Source organism: Nyctereutes procyonoides, unplaced genomic scaffold, assembly GCF_905146905.1.
Source record: "Nyctereutes procyonoides isolate TBG_1078 unplaced genomic scaffold, NYPRO_anot_genome, whole genome shotgun sequence".
Lineage (NCBI taxonomy): Eukaryota > Metazoa > Chordata > Mammalia > Carnivora > Canidae > Nyctereutes > Nyctereutes procyonoides.
The window spans coordinates 21,964,998-21,985,838 of record NW_026575128.1 but is presented as its reverse complement, the minus strand read 5'-3'; the positions used below and the strand labels follow the sequence as shown (position 1 = coordinate 21,985,838).

The 20,841-nt window shown below is 36.6% G+C and overlaps 1 protein-coding gene across 1 annotated transcript in view; it reads right to left on the bottom strand.

The window, feature by feature from the left end:
• SYT1 (synaptotagmin 1) overlaps window positions 1-20,841 on the bottom strand; it is a 528,733-nt gene that overhangs the window by 147,659 nt on the left and 360,233 nt on the right. The window contains exon 5 of the mRNA XM_055342176.1: window positions 5,754-5,938. Coding sequence (XP_055198151.1) covers window positions 5,754-5,938 — 185 coding nt within the window. The remainder of the gene's footprint in view (window positions 1-5,753; window positions 5,939-20,841) is intronic.

Below are 20,841 nucleotides of genomic sequence, written 5' to 3'. Positions count from 1 at the left end.
AAATCCATTTGTCTGACACACATTCACATTTGCTGCTTATAGATTTTTAAAATTCCACTGGTGCACGGAATTTTCTTCCCAATCAGCAAGCAACATGAAAGCAATGGAAGAAGCCCCTCAGAATATTGCAAGCGAAAAATGTAGTTGTTGCAAAGAAAATGTCCACTTTGGTAAAATGTTTGGCTTTGGTTAAAACTGCTTCTTTCAGAGATATGATAAACATGCTATTAACCAGGCCAGGTTTCACATTCATGTAGTTGAAAGAGATCTAAGCTAAGCATCATGTAAAACATCATTGTTACATGCAGCGGAGTATTTATATGAAATGTGTGGCCTTTTCTTGCCTTGTTTCCTATGAGAAAGGTAACTGAGTAAGTGATTCTCCAAGAATTTCCATTTCCTAAGTTTCACATATACATTTATAATGGTTATGGAAAAAGTGGAAGAAACATGCCACCAGCAAATGCATGTTGAGAGAAAAATCTACCCCACTTCCAGTTTAAGTTTACCATTTTATTTTTATAACAGCTCCACAGAAAGCTAGGCTGAATTAAATTGATTTATGGGTCTATTTGATACCAAAAAACAAGAGCAGTTATGTTTGCAATTTTGTCAAGCTGAAATCAGTATAAACATTTATTTTGCGTTAATGAACAAAAATCATGGTTCTGAAGTCTCAACTCAGTTTGGACCAACTGGGTATTCTTCATCATCTAAACCTTAGTGTAATGTAAATTGACATACTAGAAAGCTCATTATTTCACAAAATATATTCAAATGCTCCTCTCTTTTGAACATAAAAATAGATAATGTATTTCCCATTGAATACAACAACTCTGCTGAAAAAAATCAAAGGTTATAAAGATGGTAAATATTAGGAGCTTTGTTTCTAAGGATATGCATTCTTACTGCTTTAGAGAATTGGAAAAAATAATTTAAAAAGCTATACATAGTTATTCAAAATTAAAAATGATAAAATTACATTTCCCTGACCACTAGTGAGTGGAAAAACTTGAAAATCTTCATAGTAACCAACTGTATTTGTTCTTCTGGGAACTGCTTGTATACATTCTTTGCTGAATTTTTTTTGTTTTGTTTGGTTCTTATTGATTTCTAGAAACTCTTTGTATTTTAGTGGTCTCAGCTTTTATATATAATGCAAATCTTCTTCCATAGTTTTTGGTTATGGCATTTTTATTGCCTTTCATGTATAGGTGTGTAAGTCAAAATAAGACAAAGTGGCAGGCTGCTTTGTATCTATGATAAAGTAAAGGAATTTTAACCCCTGTCAGCAAGTCAAATCTGAGAATTCTCGTAGAACTCAAATGCCAGAAGTATATCCGGATTTCAGAAAGGCATGAGTCCTCAGACTGCAGCTCCATCACCTAGCCTCTCCTGACCTTCCAGATTTCGTGCTCTCTCTTCTCTGCTGAGTGAAAGCTTTACTGTTCATACATTTAAACAGAGATTTCTCTGTGGTGCTTCAAAATGGCACTGAAATCGACAGGATTTTCCAATTTGGCTCTACTCAGCCAACTCCAGTTTGATCCTAAAAATACCCCTGAGACTTGATGGCACTGCATCAATAGAACTCATTTGGGTGGGAAGATCTTATAAAACAGCAGAGATGTAGTTGGAGATGCCTCCATTTCTGTGCTTCTTGAAAATTTTCAGGAGCTGTTAATGAGTTTGGAAAATAAAAAATTATCATTATTAATTACATCTATGTAGGAAAGTTTATACTTAAATGTTTTTCTGAATAGTAAAATGTTGGTTTCCTGACAGCCAAAGGCAGGAAACAATTTAATTACTGAAAACGTACATCTTTTAAATTGGGGGGTGGGGGTGAGGGGGGATAGATCATTAAAGGGAACATGCTAGTAAAGTGACCAGAAAAGACTACTGACTTTAATTAGAGGAGCTGAGGCAGTGAAATCACCTAGCCCTTTCAAAACCTTAACTGTGTGTCAGTCTTCAACACTCCTGTAGATGTGCTTAGAAAATTGCAGCTTAGGTAAATTGCCTCCCTGTAAGATTTTAAAGTTTTTAAAAATAATAGCAAGCTATTTAGTACATATTTCTGTCTGAAAAATCTACACGTTACTCTATCATAATTATTAAAAAAATCATGGATTAAAATACTTTTTCAAAAGTCTCTTTCAGAACTGACAATTTATATATCATGTTTCAGCCCAGTGCAATTTGAAATAGCTGAGATATTAAATCTCCTTCTTCCTAAGTGGTTTTTGCCCTAATAAAAGGTACAGGACCATCTCTGCAATTACTCTGTATGAAATAGGGCTAAATTTTTGATAATTTCTCAGTGCCACTGTTCATCACTGAAGTGATTAAGTCTATTCTTGTCCTGAAGGCTGAGCTTAAGCAGGACGTCTTCTCGACCATCACATTAAATTCAGGCCTATTAAATCAGTAGCTATTATAATATCTCAAGAGCAATACTCCCTCCACCTCCCTCCCCCTTAACAAAATGCAGAGAAAAAAGCTTGTAAACCCAGCAGTTTTGATGGTTTGCTAAATTGCGGTAGTGAAAGCCATGTGTTGGGAGCATCAGATCTTGTCTTAAATTTCAAAGTGTACATGCTTCTGTCTTGCTTCAGCATTCAAAAGTGCTTAATTTACAACCATCAGAAATGATTTTAAGTTAAATTGTCCAAATTTGAATTTGATAAGGCACACTTATATAAAAGGTAGCATTGAGGGACTGAATTTTCTTTCTGTGCCCATCAGTTAAAAACTTGAGCTTTCTAATACTGTTCTATTTAATCAGTTAGTAATGTTTAAAATGAGAACCCTTTAGCTTAAAAAAAAATCAATTTAGTTCAGCCTCTTGATGTGTGTCAGAATGGTACACCCTGAGCTGTGGAGCCCAGCTGCCAGGCCACTAAATGTATATCCGAGCGTTGACGAGGGGTTTCTAAAGAGCAGAGGAAACCTACCGCAAGGGACAATCCAGAACAGTCATGAGACATAACACAGATAAGGAGGACATAGAAGGAAGAAATAAAAATTAAAATATCCACACACATTAGTGAAAACCATGGAGAAATGACCCTTCCAGACCTATGACTTTGCAAATTGATAATGTCTCTCTGCATTTTTCAGTGTTCTCAAGCTTTCGGGAATTAAAAAACAAAAACAAAATAAAAACCTTCAAATATAAATCTTATGCTGTATAAATATACTATTACTAGTTAGTTTGTTGTCATTATGGAATTTTAAAATTCTTTGTTATAAAATTTCAACATAGCGACAGGTGGCCATGAACATTGGAATTTGAATTTCGGTGTATTCTTACAGAGATTGAAATGGTAAAAACTTACTGGTTGCCCTAGAGACTGTGTGTCTTAAGAAATCATGTCCTAAATGCCTCTCATATATGTTGTGTTTTTAAATGAGAGGCATAGACTATATTTGTTTTCCCCATGTTCACACCAATACTCTGTTTAAAATATTCGGTAAGTGTAATTATTTAAGCATTTTACTTTCTGTTTATGCTGTTTTGAAGTTGGGTGATTGAATGGTTACCCTGTGACATGTCTTAAAACCATACATTCTATTTGCTTCTTTATCCTTCCTCTTCATAAAACAATAGAATCCATTATTAGCTACTATTGCCTGCCTTAAGAAGTAGTATAAGCTGCTATAGTATGACTGTTTACTGATAAAGCCTATTTTTCCTTGTCCAAATTACATTTCATTTTGTACAATTGATTGTTCATAAATTAAAATAAGATCTATAAAACCCTACATAGACAAGCAATCTGCTTGAAATGATATCTTTTTGAGTGGTTGAAATCCTAAACACCTTGTTGTAATAGTAGATCACTATCAACTATCACTGACTTCCTACTAGGATTTGAGTATTTGACTCATTTTCTCTTCCTCTCACATCCAAAGGAACTGATGACCAGTGAAAAAATTAACCACCACCAATTCTATGTATTTAGTATTTTGAGATCTTGGTCATTTATCCAGGTCATTACAGGGGTAACAAACACCTCAACTATACTCCAAGTTACTATCTTATGTCATACAGAACAAATTCCACAAAGAAGAAAACAAATTTCTAATGCTAAAAAAAAATCCTGTAATTATAATTTATCATTATTTAATACTTTTAATAGTTAATTCTTGGATATGGGAAAATCTCATTTGTGTTGTATTATAGTTATGAAAATGACAGGGCTGTATTTTCAAATTGTTTCATACACACAGCTGGAAATTCACACAGATTATTCAGTCTCTGCCCATCTAGCACATTCCTTCTACACTTAAGCTCCCAATAAATTGTTTAAAGAAATCTCTGTCAAGTTCTGCTTGTACTGAAAATGTCGAAGTAGAGCAAGGCACGTTTTCAAATTGCAGTTATTATGTAACAAATTAACTCAAGAGAAAAATCTTTGTTAGACCACTGTGGTCAGATGTGGGTACATGGACTTCTGTGCTTGTGATTAAAACTCAGAAAAACGTAAACCTTGTCTGAGTTCAGGACAAAGCTGGCTGAGGGTGAGTGCAGGCACTGCATACATTCTATAGCTCTGAAACCAGTTCAGCGAGTGCAGAAGAGCCTTTGTGAAATTGTTGTCAATAGACATTACAGTGTCTTTGAGAAGAAGTGTTTAAAGCTCAAGCTGGGGAGTGGGGCTGGTGTCCTGAGTGGATGGTTATCTAGGAAACTATGCAAATGTACTAAAAATGCCCTCCTCGACTAAACTGTTCTTAAGGAGATTCACCTATTCGAGAGTTCAGTTAATAGTAATTAATACTATAAGAAGAACTCAAAGAACTATCGATATATGTTGCTATTTGGGAATAAGTAGAACTTTTGAATTATTAGAAAGGAAACAAAGATCATGGAAGATGTTGTTTTCTGTGAAAAAGCTCTACATTTACATTATTAATATGAATTAAATGTTCTTTAAAGATACCCACTATGAAAATGATTCCAAAAAACAAGAGGGATCTAAATATAATTGTTAATAGTAAACTTTATTCTGAACCAACTCATCCACTTAGTTCAATAAAAATAGACAATAACGTAAAGAATATCCAAAGAGCTTCCTGGGCCTCGGGAAGATAACCCAGCCCGATGGATTCCATAGCCTGTATCATGATTTCATTGCCCCTAACTCATGAAACAACAAGAATCTTGCCTTAAAATTATGCGCCGTTCTTTAGGACTAGCTGGCAGTTCTCTCCCTTTTTACTCACTGTTTAGCTCCCTGTTGCACTAGCGCTAATTTTCGAGGTGGATGAATGGGTAGGAGTGGTGGTTTTCGTCAAGTATGGTAGACGGCCGTAAGTCTGAGTTATTTAACAGTGACTGCGGAGCAGTGGTGATGTGACAAAGGCAGCCTGCCCAGGAGGGAGAGCAGTCAGCCACTCTGGATTCTTTCTAACTCTAAGTGCAATTAAGACTGGCTGAGCAGATGTCACCAAAATACTCAGGCATCATTCCAATCTGCTGGGCCTGTCAAGATGGCCCTGCCGGTAGTGGATGCCCTTTCCTCGTTCCCATGTTTAGGAGCCTGGAAAAACCCCACCAAATGTTTTCCTTGCACTTTGGGACATTGCATAATTACTGAAAGGATTGCAAAGCATTTTGACAACAGTGACATCTGTCCAGAAGTTGTTTATTTCCATATTTCCACACTCCTCTGGCATCAAATTATAAGTCATCTATGAACTTGTAACAAAATCATCGAAGAAGTGATACGGTAGGAAAACATTACCTGGTCTTTCATGGTCTTCCCTAAGTCTTTCACGTCTTTCATGTTGATGGCATTCTTCCCTCCTTTCTCTTTCCCCTTCTTCTTGTTTTTCTTTTTGAACAAACATTTCTTACAGATACAAAAGCAGCAGGTCAGGACTAGAAGGACAGCAACTATGGCTATAGCGATTAAGGCCCACGGTGGCACTGAAAGAGGAAAATACGTGGAGAGCGTTAGTAACAGACGTCACCTAGGCAAAGCCTTTTGACCTATGGGCTACAAAAGTATTCACTGATTAATTTGTATTTACTGAGTGCTGCAGGCACCCTGTCCTGCGCTTCGCTACCCGTGTTTCTTCTGCCTCGATGCAGGTTTGTGTTTCCACTTCATCCTTCCACATAGGCTAGATGTGCTTCCTCCACGCTAGCTTTCCATTCATCTATTCATTTCTTCATCTGGAGCCCAGCTCTGGAGTTTGGCCTCGGAGTTTAAATCCTGCCTCCACCGTGTATTAGCTGTGTGACCTTGGGCAAGTCATCTAACCTCCCTCTGCCTCAGTATCCTCATCTCTCAAGTGGTTCTAAATGGGTCGGTATCATAGCCTGTCTGAAGATTAAAATCAGATGCATTTCCTGGCACATGGTAAAAGCTTAATAAATATGAGCTGCTATTACTCATCTATTAAATAGTAGAGGTTCTATTAATATGTTCTGGGTATAATGGGAGGAGTGACAACTATCAAAGAACCAGAGCAAACAAATATCATAATGGTAACTAAGGTTAGGAAGAGGTCCTTGGTGCTCTGCAAGTCACCCACTCTAAAAGTAGGATGGACGCTTACCTGCCCACGGCCTCCAGAGGCAGGGCAGGGGTTATGTTCGGTGCCTCTAAGGTCAGGCTTTGATTCAGGCTTGGCCGTTTTCAGGCTGTGTGACTCTGGCCTGATTGCCTAACTGTTCTGAGTTTGTTTCCTTCTCTGTAAAGCGAAGATGATAATGGTACCTATTTCTAGTATCCTTTGAAAATTAAGGGAGTTAATATACTAAAAAGTTTAGAATGGCATCCAGCAAATAGCAGGAGCCAGATGTTAGTGATTTATTTTCAAGGTATACAGCTAAGTATTATGGGTAACACACAACACTCAGAATATATGTGGGGATGTAAAACATGCACCCTCATAAGTACATATTTAAAAAACACAGGAGTTAGTGGATATCTAGGGAAATGGAGAGGAATAAAAAAATGATTTTTTTTTTGATGGGAAGAGTAGCTTCAGTTTTAGAGACTGTTTAAAATAATAAAGCATATATAAATAAACACATAGACATTTTTCTATTATAGTTGTCCATCTACTGAAGTTACTGTTTCCTTATTTGGCATATCCTATACCACGTACTTATGTTTAAAACAAACTCTTGTGGAAATATTTAAGATTTCACTTGCTCAGAAAGGAATTGAACTATTGAGATTAATCAGAAGAAGTAACTAGATTTGCCTGCTGTAATTAAGAAAAAACACTGGACATTGAAATGGTAAGAAAAAGCTACATAAACATGATTAGTACCAATGATGGCTGAACACAAGTCAGGAATACTTTGATAAAGTAGAAGCACTTAAAAATTAACTTTCAAAACTGAGAAAACCCGCTCTTTGCTGTCCTTCCACATTTAGCTTTATAGTGTAGAACACTTACTATGTGTATTATTCTAGCTTAGGATTGGCTAATAAATGTTAGCCTAAGGATTTATAAAAGCACAATTTCTGAAATTGTGTTTTCAGGCAAAGAAATAGTTGAAAGTAATACATAAGCCCACACCAAACAACATGTTTTCTCATGTTGTCTAATCTCATTAAACAATCATATTTTAAAAATGTAAATTAAACTTACGTAACCGATGACATCATTCATAACACCTCATTTAAAACATTCTACCTCTTTTGATCTAGTTAAAACCCTGCCATGCATGGATGAGAGAGTCTACATATTCATTACAGGCCAGACAGTATTAATAATGACCCTTCATTTTGAACCTCGTAAATTATTCTTCTAGTCGGACTTGTGTGACAGTCTCTCAGAGGGCTACATAAAAGTCTCTTAAATTACACAGGACGAGACAGGGATCATTTGACAACTTCACAAAAAGAAAATAGTGAAAGCACAGGAACATTATTTAATCACAAGGAGTAAAAGAAGTAGGGACATGGAATTACAGGAGGAAATTTTAAACAGTGCAACTCAAAAGTAAAGTATAACCACTGAGGACATTTTGTGATTTTTATTTCTTAAAGTGTTGCCATATTCTAGATGTGATCTCCTGAATTGCTTAATTTGCAACTTCGAATATTCTGTACAGGATATATGAAATTCACAAAGTTTTTCTCACAATTTACTGGCGCCTTTAGAGAGAATTAAAAAGCCTTAAGGTTACCGTTTTGTGTACCCCTACGAAAGCCTGACTGAATAGATACTTGGAATGTAAACCACCATTTTTTAATTAAATTCAGTTATTTGAATTGAATTTTCATCTTAAATTCTGTGAAGATGAACCAAATACTTAGAATTTGGCTAGTTTGGTAAGAAACACTATCTGTAGTATTATTCATTAGTAGTATTTGTAGAAATGCTTCAATATTAGTGAGAAAATCTTTATATTAAGCTAAAAATTGATTGAAGACCTATTTAATATGGGATAGCAATTGTTAGCTGCTACATACATGATCTCATTTAATATTTATGGTAGTTTTGTTCATTATCCCTTCAGTTTTATACAGGAAAAGCCTTATACAGAGGAAAAGCTATAGATCCAAGAGGTTGAGAAATTCAAATACATCTTTATATTATTAGGTAAAAAGTATTTATATTTTAAATGTATACAAAAGGAAAAATCTAGGGCTTTGAAACCTTTTAATAAAACATTTTATATTAAATAACAGTGAAAATAAAAAACAGCATAAGATGTTGCCAAGAGTGATTTCCATAATATATAGTCTAGCCACAATAAAAAAAAAATGGGCTCATCAAAATATTGCTATTGGCAGAAAGCTATTAGCTTATTGTTATTGCCACCCAACTATCATTAAATGGAATTTTACAACAAGAATTTTAACATTTAACTTAAAGACCTTTCAGCAGAAAATAATAGACTAGTGTAAAGCTTTCCATTAAAAATGTTATTTTCATTTTCTGGTTAATGAATTAATCTCACATTGTTTAACCCAAAGATAAACTGATGCATAAGAATTAAGTCAAAGTCAATTCTGAACTGCTTCTGATGTTTTAATGTAGACTTTGTGGTAGACAGAAAAATTAGGATTCCTCCGAAATGCCCACATGCTATTCACAGGGATTTGTGAATATGTTACTTTACGTGGCAAAAAGGACTTTGCAAATGTGAATTAGGATCTTGAGATGGAGAGGTTTTCATGGGTTACATTTAGTCCTGATGTATAAAAAAGGCAGGCAGGATTTTCAGGATCAGATTTGAAGATTCTGTGCTGCTGATTTTGAAGATGGAAGAAGAAACCATGAACCAAGAAATGTAGGTGCCTCTAGAAACTGGAAAAGGCAAGGAAATGGATTCTTCCCTATAGTTTTATTGATTGACTGACTGATTGATTTTTTTAAAGATTTTATTTATTTGACAGAGAGATAGAGCCAGTGAGCACAAGCTGGGGGAATGGCAGAGGGAGAGGGAGAAGTGGGCTCCCCACTGGGCCAGGAGTCTGATGCGGGCCTCGATCCTAGGACCCTGGGATCATGACCTGAGCCAAGGGCAACTGCTTAACTTACTGAGCCAACCCGGTGTCCTCTCCTATGGTTTTTAAGAAGGAATCCATTTATACAACCATTATGGAAAAGAGATGGAGGTTCCTCAAAAAATTAAAAATAGAGCTGCCATATGATCTAGCAATCTCATTCTGGGTATATATCCCAAGGAAACAAAAAAAAAATTACTGTTGTGCAGTGGTATATTCACCCCCATGTTCACTGCAGTGTTATTCATAATGGACAAGATAAAGAAACAACCTAAGTCCATTAATGGATGAAGGGACAAAGAAGATGTAGAATATATTCACACAATTAGAATATTATTCAGCCATAAAAAGGAAATCCTGCCATTTGTGACAACATGGATGACTCTTGAGGGCATTATGCTAAGAGAAATAAGTCTGTGAGAGAAGTCCTATGGGTAAGTACTGTATGGTCACATATATATGGGAAACCTATAAAAGTAAACTCATGGAAGCAAAGAGTAGACTGGTGGTTACCAGGGGCTCGGGGGGGGGGGGATCATGGGAAAATGTTGGTCTAAGGGTAAAAACTTTTAATTCTTTTCTTTTTATTAAATATTTTATCTATTTATTCATAGACACACACACACACACACACACACACACACACACACACACACACAGAGGGAGAGGCAGGCTTCATGCAGGGAGCCCAACGTGGAACTTGATCCCTGGTCTCCAGGATCACGCCCTGGACTGAAGGCAGAGCTAAACCGCTGCGCCACCCGGACTGCCCAAAACTTTTAATTCTAAGATTAAGAAGTTCTAGGGATCAAATATACAGTATGGTGACTATAGTTAACGAGATTGTATTGTATAGTTGAAATCAACTAGAGAACAGATCTTAAATGTTCTTACCATGCACACAAGTAATCCTGTGAGGTGAAGGCTGTGTTAACTAGCCCAATTGTGGTAATTATTACACTGTCCATATGTACATATATATGTATCATTACACTGTCCATCTTCAATTCAGACAATGTTATTTGTTAATTATATCTCAAAGTCAGGGATTAAAAAAGGAATCAGCTCTTCTGAAAGTTTGAGTTTGGCTCAGTGAAAACTATTTGGGATTGCCTCAAGAGACTTGTGACCTGCCGCATATAGATGATTGTACAATTGGAATATTAGTGTGAGTTATTTCTATATTTTCTGTGATCCTGTTTACCACCCTTACCTATCTATCTCTTCTGCAACCATTCCCATGACACTAATGTTGTACTCAAGACTCGCTCAAAGATCACCAATGGTTTTCTTGTGACTAAACACAAACAACATTGTCCATGGTAGGAGGAAATCTTGATTATATGTTCCTTTTTGAAATTTCCTCCTGCTTTTGTTTCTACTGCCCTTAGCAGCATCTTCGTGTATGGATTGGACATTTTTTTCTGTCTTCTTTCCTGTTCCGGAGTCTTTAAATGGAGTTGTTCTTCGAAGCTCTTAGCCCCTGTTCATGTTCACGTTCACTCACTATTGAGGAGATTGTTGCCCATGCCTTAAACTTTTACATCAATTCTTCCATTCTGTTCCCTCTTATATATGCCGGGACTGTACTTCCTACAGCCTGTAGAATATTTCCTACGAATCCATCCCCTCAACCAGTTTGCCAAACCAGCTCAATGGCTCCTCTCAGTGCTTCAGTTATTGCCTGCTTGTTGTATCTTAGCACCGTGTGGAAAATTTTCTTCCAAGCCCGATTGAGTGGAAAGTTGTGCCATTTCTTCTCTCATATATTTTATGCTTCCTTTACATCTATTCCTTCTTGTGAGGTGTGGGCCTGAGGTTACCTCCCATGGGACTGAGTTACTCGTTGCTGTTTGCTCAGTTCTATCCCCAGGTCTTCCTCAAATATATTCCTTCTTTCTTGAGATGCTGTTCTTCTTCTTTAGCCATTTAAATGATATTATTTCTCAAAGCTCAGCAAAAGTGTCAGTGTTTACAGATTTGTAAGCAAAAGTACTACATACGTTTGCTAAAAGTGCCCTCCCACCCCCACCCAGTGAGAAATAGTGACAGTGGTGAAATACATTGGGTCATTTATGTTAGGCTAGAATAAGAAGATGTAGTATTGAAAAATAAAAAAAAAATCTGTATAAATATATCTAAGGCGTTTTGACATAATCCCTTTCTACACATGAAATTCATTTCTTAATAACTCAACATTCAGCTCTTTGTAGATTGTTCATCAACTGCAGTACTGATATTTAATGAAAACACAAAAAATTTAGAATCATTAAGAAGTAAATTTGCATCAGCAGGTCTCTTTTTTGGGGAAAACAAACAACTGTTTCCCCCTTTCAGGAGAGGCCATTCTTTCATGAGGCGTTGGCATAAATTAAGCAGTTTAGAAAATTAAGTGTTTCATTAAACACATTTATTGAACATCTATTTGCCGGGCATTTTTTATAGGCCTGTAATACGGTGCCAAGCATGGTTTGTATAATCATGAAGCTTACTATTTACTTCCTACATGTTAAAAACTAGGTCTTACTTACTTTTTTCAGAGAAGTGAATTTCTTAAATTTGCCAAACTCAGTATTTAGAGCTTAATATGGTGTTTTCAGATAGAATCTACATGGCTTTATGTGCTCTTGTGTACAGATTCAGTGCTCCAAGGGGGATATTTATTGATGAAAGCTGCTAGTAAATATTCTTTTTAAAATAAAAATGTTATTCTCAGATTGAAAAACAACATTTTTGTTTTTTCCTGAGGCAGGCTTTGGCACTGAGCAAATTTTTAAAAATTATTTAATTAAAAGGCCCTCATAAACTTTTTTTTTTTTTTTAAGTAGACACTCCAAATTTCCTTCCCTTTAATAGAGCAAAGTGTCACTGGGAACAAAGGTATTGTGGAAGGCACGTTTATGAAAAAGAAACTCTTACTGTTACTGAAGAGTAGCTTGGGGTGTCCAATATTTGTCCCCAAATCCAAAATCTGCTCATCAGACAGATGAGTCCTACAGAATGAATAGCTGGGGAAAGGAGCTTTATAAAGTTTACACAAAGTGCCCTATGGCCAAGAGGAGCCCGGTTCTAGATTTTCTGATTCTAAGCTCTCACTTCTAAGTAGACTTTTTTTTTTTTTTTTTTGCATTCTCTAAAATCCTGACACAGTCCTACCAGCTTAGTGCTCAGTAAACGTTAGGTGGCTCAAAGGAAACCCACATAGCCATGTTCTTGGGCTCAAGTACAAGTAGAATGGGATGGTCTCTCAAGTATAGGACTGTACTTGTTTTCCTTAGGTCTGCTACTCAGTCACATTTCCTTAGCTCCGATTCTCTCTTGCCATATCCCCATGTAGTCAGCTTTTGTGGTTTCCTAGGCTGGCAAACTTCTGGTGGGTTTACTCATTGGGTTTTTGATAAAATCTAGGGCAAAACTCATTCCTGTGTTTTTTATTTTATATTTTTGCCTCGATTTCACTTTCAAGGGCAGCTCTGCATTATCTAGCAGGTTGCATTCCCATTCATCATATTAAGAAACAACCTAAAATCCGTATCTTTTTCACAAGATGGGCTGCATTTTCCTCTCTCAGAAATAGAACCTCGTCCATTTACACCAGTCCTTGGTATTTCAGCCAAGAGCCTCAAGATGATCTGGGTAATACCGTTGCTATGGCCACTACAAAAATTCAGCAATAACTTCAAGCCTTTTCTACCGTTGACATATCTGTTTTGTCATGAGTGTCTCATCGCCGCACTAATGTCTGTATAATCTATCTTATGAATAACTCACATATTTCTTCATTCTTAGATTTACTGCAGCTTTTTTGCCAACTTCCAGGTTTACCCCAAACAGTCTTTCTAGATCATCAGGCATTGATGCAAGATGCAGAGTAGAACGTGAAAATAATTTTACTGTGAAACAGTAAGAAAAAATAATCTATTTCAGAGCTTTACTTTTAGGCTGTTTATGAATAATTTTAAACACACAATGATAATTCTTCAAGAATTGGCAAAAAGCCAAATAAGCCTTGCATTTTAAAGCTTTCTCTAAATTGCAGGATGCAATAGAAATGAAGCACTGGAAATATGTGGATTAATATACTCATTAACTACCTCTGGAGCAGCGCATTAAATGTGAGATTTGAAACACTGTATGAAGTCATACAGAATATGGTTTAAGAATAAACCAACCAGTCAAAGGTCAGAATGAAGAGTTTCTCATTATAGACTGAAACCAGCTTCAAAGACTGTGCATTCTTTGCTCCTGAGTATTAAACAAACTTACTTTTTCCCCTCAGTCTTGAGGATAGAGTCTGAAGCCTCTGTTGAATTATATGCTTCTTTTAAAATATGACAAAATCTATAGTGTCTTGATGGGAAAATAGACATGGGGGGGCCGGGGGGACAGGGCGTGTGCCATGTGTTTAAGTTTCTATACACCTGGGAATGTGTGGTACCCTTATGGACATGACAGTGCCTGGTCTAAAAGACTGTTGGATTCCAAATTAAAAACTCCTTTCCCAGAGCATCATGGTGAAATTCACAGAAATGAGGGAATTCAAAAAACAAAAAAAAACCTTACTCCTTTATTTGGTCATTTGACTTTTTTTTTTTTTTTTTTTTTTCCCCTCTTGGCAACATGCTATGTGCTTCTGCTGTGCTGGGGATGGTGAAGGAACAGAGGAAGCAGGTCTCTCTCTCTAGGAGCTTGCAAACACTACCTTCCAGGAAGAAACTAGAAAGAGACTGTATAAAGGATTAAGTACAAAATTCAACAGAGTGGGTGGGCTCTGTAGGCGGCAGGTTAGGAAAGGGCGACGTAAAGAGTCCTCCCGTTCCTGAAAGCTCCAAACAGGAGGTGAGTCCCGAGGTAAGCTCCCAAACTTTTCTTGCTACACAGTGAAAACAGCATTTTGGGGATTCCAGTTTTTTCCTCCTTCCTTTCCTGAGTCCCTCCCATCTTGTCTGTCTTCCTCTTCCCTCCTTTTCTTCCTTGATCCTTCCTTCTTTTTTTTTCCTTTCGTTTTTAGATTCCCTTTACTCTGTCTTCTCACCCAGTGACTACTTTGTTAAATAAAGCTCTCAATAAGACACTTGGGAAAGAGTCATAGTACATGAAAAGAGAGGTCCCTGCGGTAAACACATGTAGCCTTCCCTAAATAGCCTTCAGCATTACCTGAACGTGTTTCACATTCTCCTCTTACATAGATAGTTCTGTTGAGCTTTTTCAGTATGTGCTCGTGATGGAAAAGCAAACTGGAAGATACATCTGCATAGCTAGGTTGTAAAAAGGACCCAAGTCGGGGCCCCTGGGTGGCTCAGTGGGTTAAGCATCTGCCTTCAGCTCAGGTCATGATCTCAGGGTCCCTCAATGGGGGGGGGTCTGCTTCTCCCTCTCCTGCTCCCCCATTCGTGCTCTCTCTGTCTCAAATAAATAAATTAAAAATCTAAAAAAAAAAAAAAATCCAAACCATTGAGTAGAGTTAGCTACTTGTTAAGGCAGATGGATTTCTAAACAGTAATACAGAGGCTCATTCATTCATTCATTCATTCATCCCTTTGAGTGTCTATTTAACACATTGATGCTCAGGACATTGAAGGAATAATGAAGTTCAAATTTGCTTAATTTGCTTAAACAGTTTATAATCCATGTGGGCAGATGTGATTAACATACATGAAGCAAATTGTGAACAACAGGACAGCATGTTAAATGTCAAATTAAATGGGGTCTTTTGCTTGACTCTGATTCCATTATGTAGTCATAGAAATCTCTCTCTACTTGTCAAAAGAACTCTTGTTGAGAATTATTTTTAAAAACTTAAAACTCAAGAAACTGGGAAATCTGCCTCTCTGCCCATAAACTCTTAAAAAACCGTTAATGTATTTAAAAAGCTTCAGTAAAATAGATTACTTTGAAAAGCAGAAAGTCACAACCTAAAAAAAAAAAAAAAAGAAAAAAAAAAAAAAAGAAAGTCACAACCTCTACATTGAGACCTCTATCTGCTGATGTGATTTTGGTGTGTGCTCGGCTACAGAACAAATTCCCAGCCCCTGCTGAATAACTTCCTAAGGTTATTGATGTTTCTTGTTGAATGTAGTGATTAGTCTTGATAACAAAAGTTTGTTGACTGATGGCCCTTTTATCTGCACAGGTATTAACCAAATAATTAATTTTATAAAATGTCTATAATAATAGTCTGCTTTCAATGATAAGGCAAAGTCATCCATATCTTCACAATATTGGAATGTCTGAAATTTGACATGGAAAATGATGTTGGGTCTTCAGGCAGAGATAAGCCCCAGCACGACTTCCAGAGGATTTAGATAAGGCTCCAGTCAGCCTGGGAGCTTGCTGTCTGCAGGCTCCGGGGAGAAGTGCTTTGGTAAACAGGAAAGGATGCCAGGTAAGTTGGCAGAGGCGAAGGCGATTCACGGGCTAATCAGTTCAGAAGCCTTTGGAAGTTTGTAACAGTTCTCAGTCATGCTGTGGACAACACAATTTTGTGGTTAAAGGCAAATCCATTTATCCTATCAAATTTGTAGCATGTTGCTCTTGAGTTCTGATTTCCAAGTTCAAAACTAAGAAAGAGTAGGTCTCAGGTTTTTCTTCCCCTAGTGGAAGCTACCTTTCTTCTTTTGTATTAAAAATCATCATTAAAAAGCATCTTTTGGATTCTGCTTCAGTTGGTATTTGGTTTTCTTTTTATGCTTCGGATTTGGCTAATCTTGTCTTTAATCTTTTTCTAGCTTTGGCAAAGAGGCCCAAGAAAAAAAAATCAATTCCAAGAATTGGATATGGCACCTGATGGCAACATTTGGTTATTTCAATATCCGAGCCTCTACTTGTTTCTTTTCTAAGCAATTTCATAGTATGATTAAATCCCGTTATGGTAAAAGAACGTCAGCTAGACAGGCAGGTAGATTCTTGATGCTTCTTCATGCTGGTGTACGACTTCAGGCCAGCAGTCATAAGAAACAAAGAAAAATGTCCCTTAGCCTTGTCAGCCTCCTGTTTTGGAAGGATTTCCACATACCCCTCCCCCGTACTTTCTGTTTATTATTCTAGGGGCAAGTGACAATGTTTTCAGAATTCCCTGTAACTTGGAGCGATTTGATTGTACTGACAGGAGAGCTGTGTGGTTGCTATGCATGAGCAAAGAAGAGCAGGATGTTTGAGTCTTTCCAGTCATGAAAAGGAAGAGTCAGGCTCATTAATTTCATTACTATACAAAGTGACAGGTAGACACAGGGAAAACAAAGCCCCTTGCTTGTCTCGCTATCCGCAGGACATTTTTCCTTGATTATCCAATGGATTCCTGCTGCTACAGACCCAACTTATTAATTTTCCTCTCCATTTGTTGTTTTCTCTGTGTCTCTCAACGTGTTTTTCTCCCTGGCAATTTGTAGCATCATTTCTTCTTTTTGTTTCTCAGTTTTTGGATTTGAACTTTCATTTTTATTTTTCTACAGTTCCCATGATTCTTGATTTTTATTTTCTGTTCTTGCTTTTGAAGGAACTTCTCTATGCCAGTCCATCTCATATATATATACATATATATAGTGGCTTTTTGTTTCTTCCCTCCCACCCCATTTAAATCTTATCCCTTTCCTTTAGAGTGGTACTTCAAGCACTGCAACTGGGAGCACATGACCTCGAAGCCCTTCGTGAATCTTGCTTGGTTTTGTAAATTCGCCCAGAATGTACAATTTTCTTTATTCTCTTTTCCTTGTCAAACATAGCCATTTCCTCCCTTAAAAGACTCTCGAGGGGATCCCTGGGTGGCTCAGTGGTTTGGCACCTTGCCTTTGGCCCAGGGTGCAGTCCTGGAGTCCCAGGATCGAGTCCCATGTCGGGCTCCTGGCATGGAGCCTGCTTCTCCCTCTGCCTGTGTCTCTGCCTCTCTCTCTCTCTCTCTGTCTATCATGAATAAATAAATAAAACCTTTAAAAAAAAAAAGACTCTTGATAGACTTCCTCCAAATGTCTGCCTGAGTAATACCACACCTGAGCATTTTATATTGCCTCTCATGTACATTTAGTTATGCTTTCTCATTTGTATTATCATATATATGATTATATATATATGATTTTATTTATTTATTCATGAGGGACACAGACAGAGGCAGAGACACAGGCAGAGGGAGAAGTAGGCTCCCTGTGGGGAACCTGATGCAGGACTCGATCCCAGGACCCCAGATCACACCCTGAGCCAAAGGCAGACCTCAACCACCCAGCCCCCCAAACATCCCTGTATTATCATATATTGATCCTTGTTTTCTAGTAGCTTTGTAATTTACCTCTTCAACATGGTGGAGGGGGGGAGCTACCTACCTGAAGAGAGATAATGGTACTTTCCTTTCCTTGGCTTTCTATGAAGTATCAGTTGGATTGGGTATGTGGGGAGTCATAAACAAATGCTTATTGAGTAAATGAAAGCATAATTAAAGGCAGAGAAAGCCTTCTTCAAATACTCTTTAGACCTAGTGAGGACGTGGCTCCATTGGACTCCTTGTTAAAACTAAAGGATATCCTTTTTTTTAAAATACTAAAGATCAAATACTGATTAAACTTTAGAGATGTATTTTCCAGATTGTTTAGAAAATTTGTGCAAGTATTCCTTATTTTTCTTATAAAAGATTATGGAAAAAACAATGAAGTTCATTTTATTCCTGTCTGTTATTTTTCCTAATTTTTATGTTGTGTATCCCCTATTGTATTATTGATACTGATATGGTTTTTCCTTTCTTACATCTAGCACCTGTGATATTCCCTAATCTAATTTCTCATTTACATACTTATTTCACTTCATGAGCCTCTTCTCCATGACCTTACACCATTTGACCCTAAAACTAAATTGCAGAGAAGCTAAGGTGGTGGATTCCAGAGTCTCCATTTATGGGTGAGAACACTGAGGATCTGAAATGTGGCTTCCATAATGTGATTCATATTAGAGTCGGGATCAGACTTAGGTCTTTAGTTTTCATGCTCTTTCCATGTATTTTCATGTCCCCATTGAAAACTGAGCAAATATTCATTGATTTTATTTGCTAAGAAGAGTTTAGTTTGGTATATTTGTATATGACTATCAGGCTTCTTCGAAGTGAAATAATTTTTTATTGTTTATGCCAAATCACTGACAGTTGTTTGTCAAAAAATCTGATTGATAATAATCATAGCATCGATGGGCAATATCAGATATACGAAGGATGATGAATCCTGACTCCAAGTTTTGCCACTCGAATTGCCGAATAAATTTGATCCAAGTTATTTAAACTTTCCTGAACCTTAGATTCAACACCTATAATGGGAAATGGGTGGAGAGAAGAGACTCTTGTATGAACTCTTAAGTGATCTGTGACATGTAAATTTGTAATATGCAAAGTACTTAGTATGGTGTGTAATGGGATGGAGGGTTTTAAAGGCCAGTTACTGTTTGCCAGCAAGTCCTATTGAAATTTCATAATTTGAAAATGCATAAAACTTGACTGAAAAAGAAAACTCTAAAAGTTACATAGATAAAAGATGAAATACAAGCAATTTGTATGTCTACTACAATTCCCAGCATACTCGACGTGCTCTGCCCTAATGATACAGCAGAATGTCAGGGTAACATTCTAAAATAAAGATTGCTGTCAAAAAACCGAAAGGCAAAGCATTTTGATAGTGTTTAAGCTATTCATGGATAAATAATAGAATAAATCAAACTTTTGAGAGAATAAATAATAGTTCTTTAAAATCACAGTGGCCAAACATTGTTTTTTATTCAAATAGAGTGAAGAGCATTAGAATAATATTAAAATTTGTACTAATGGAAACAAACACAATATGCACTGTTCTGTATTTTCAGTAATTAGCCCAGCTAAGCACCTGATGTAAATGTTTTAACGCAGCAGTAAAGATATTTATGGCAAGAATTTTACTCTTTCTAGTGGCAAAATGGTAGGTTTTGCTTGATTACACTTAGTTCTGTGGTGCTTATGCATTAAAAGTATGCTCTAGGATGCTGTTTTTTTTTTTCCTTCAAAATTGGCCAACTATTTTAGGTGACTAAGATAGCTACCTTGAATTCAGTGTTTTTTATTCAATAATTATTTACATTTTAAAATTAGAAATGTTTTTTATTAAGAACCAACTTTGTATGCAGTATGTTTCCACTAAATAATACATAACATAGTTTGAGTTTATTATTTCATTTAAATACTAACATCTTCATTCATAAGTGGAAAATTTAAGGTACCAGAAATAATGTCTGTCCAAAGATCCTCGGAAAGGATCATGGCCCAATCTCAAACTCAAGCCTTTGAGCCATCAAGCTCTTTCTATTAATTCAAGCTCTGATTATTCCTTTTCAAATCAATCAGTGATGATAACATTTAAGTTTACCTAGGATCATGATTTTGGTCATTTACTATTTAAATCTTTCCAATGCCATATACATTTAATATTTCTTATTCATCAATTTTTTGCTGTTTCTGCCCACAATTTTCTTTTTTTTTAATTTGCCCACAATTTTCAAGAAAATGGATTTGTGTAGCTGAAATTTACATTTTAATATGTTGTAAAATAGTGAGGTAGAGAATTTCCTTAATGATTAAAAACTGTTAAACTTACTGGAAGAAATAGTTGTTGTTTTATTGTTGTTGTTTTTTGTTTTTTGTTTTTCTTCAGTACTTTACCTACCCGTAATCATCTAAGTCAAGAACCAGGTCACTGAGCAACTATTAGAATGGTTATATCCTTAGAGGATCACTAGATTGGGATACTGCCTGTAAGAAACATAATGACCTTACTATACTAGTGGCCTCTTAAGATTCTTTGAAAAACGATAGTGGATACGTTACTTAACACATCCAGGCAAATGTCTTTCAAGCAATGTAAAATTTTATGTTTGAAGTTCATCTTAATGCTCTGGAGTGAAATAATAAAAAGAGAATTTAGTGGGCTGATGTGAGTAATCTTTTTGATGGGGGGTCACACTATTCTCTGTGAAAAGAATGTTTACTTTAAATTATTGATAGAAGGGAAAAAAACAGCAGAGCACTTAACGTAAAATAGATAATCAGGAAGAAGGATCTTGAGAAAAAACAATCAAGAAGTAGAGAACATTATCTCCTCTTGAAAAGCTTACAGCTGACCTCAGAAGGATAGCACATTGACTTGTAAGTGGCAATTGATTGCTCTAAATCATTTTTAAAATCAGTGTTCTTTGAAACCTACCGTACATTTGAGACAAACGGCTGAAGCTTGAGAAAGCATTCTGTGGGCATTGCAAGAGGGGCGGTAAGTAATCCTGTGTTTATGTTAACCTGGCTTAGCCCCCTGCCTGAATTCTGTGTTCCAGACTCCACTCCTCGTCCATCTTGAAGCACAAG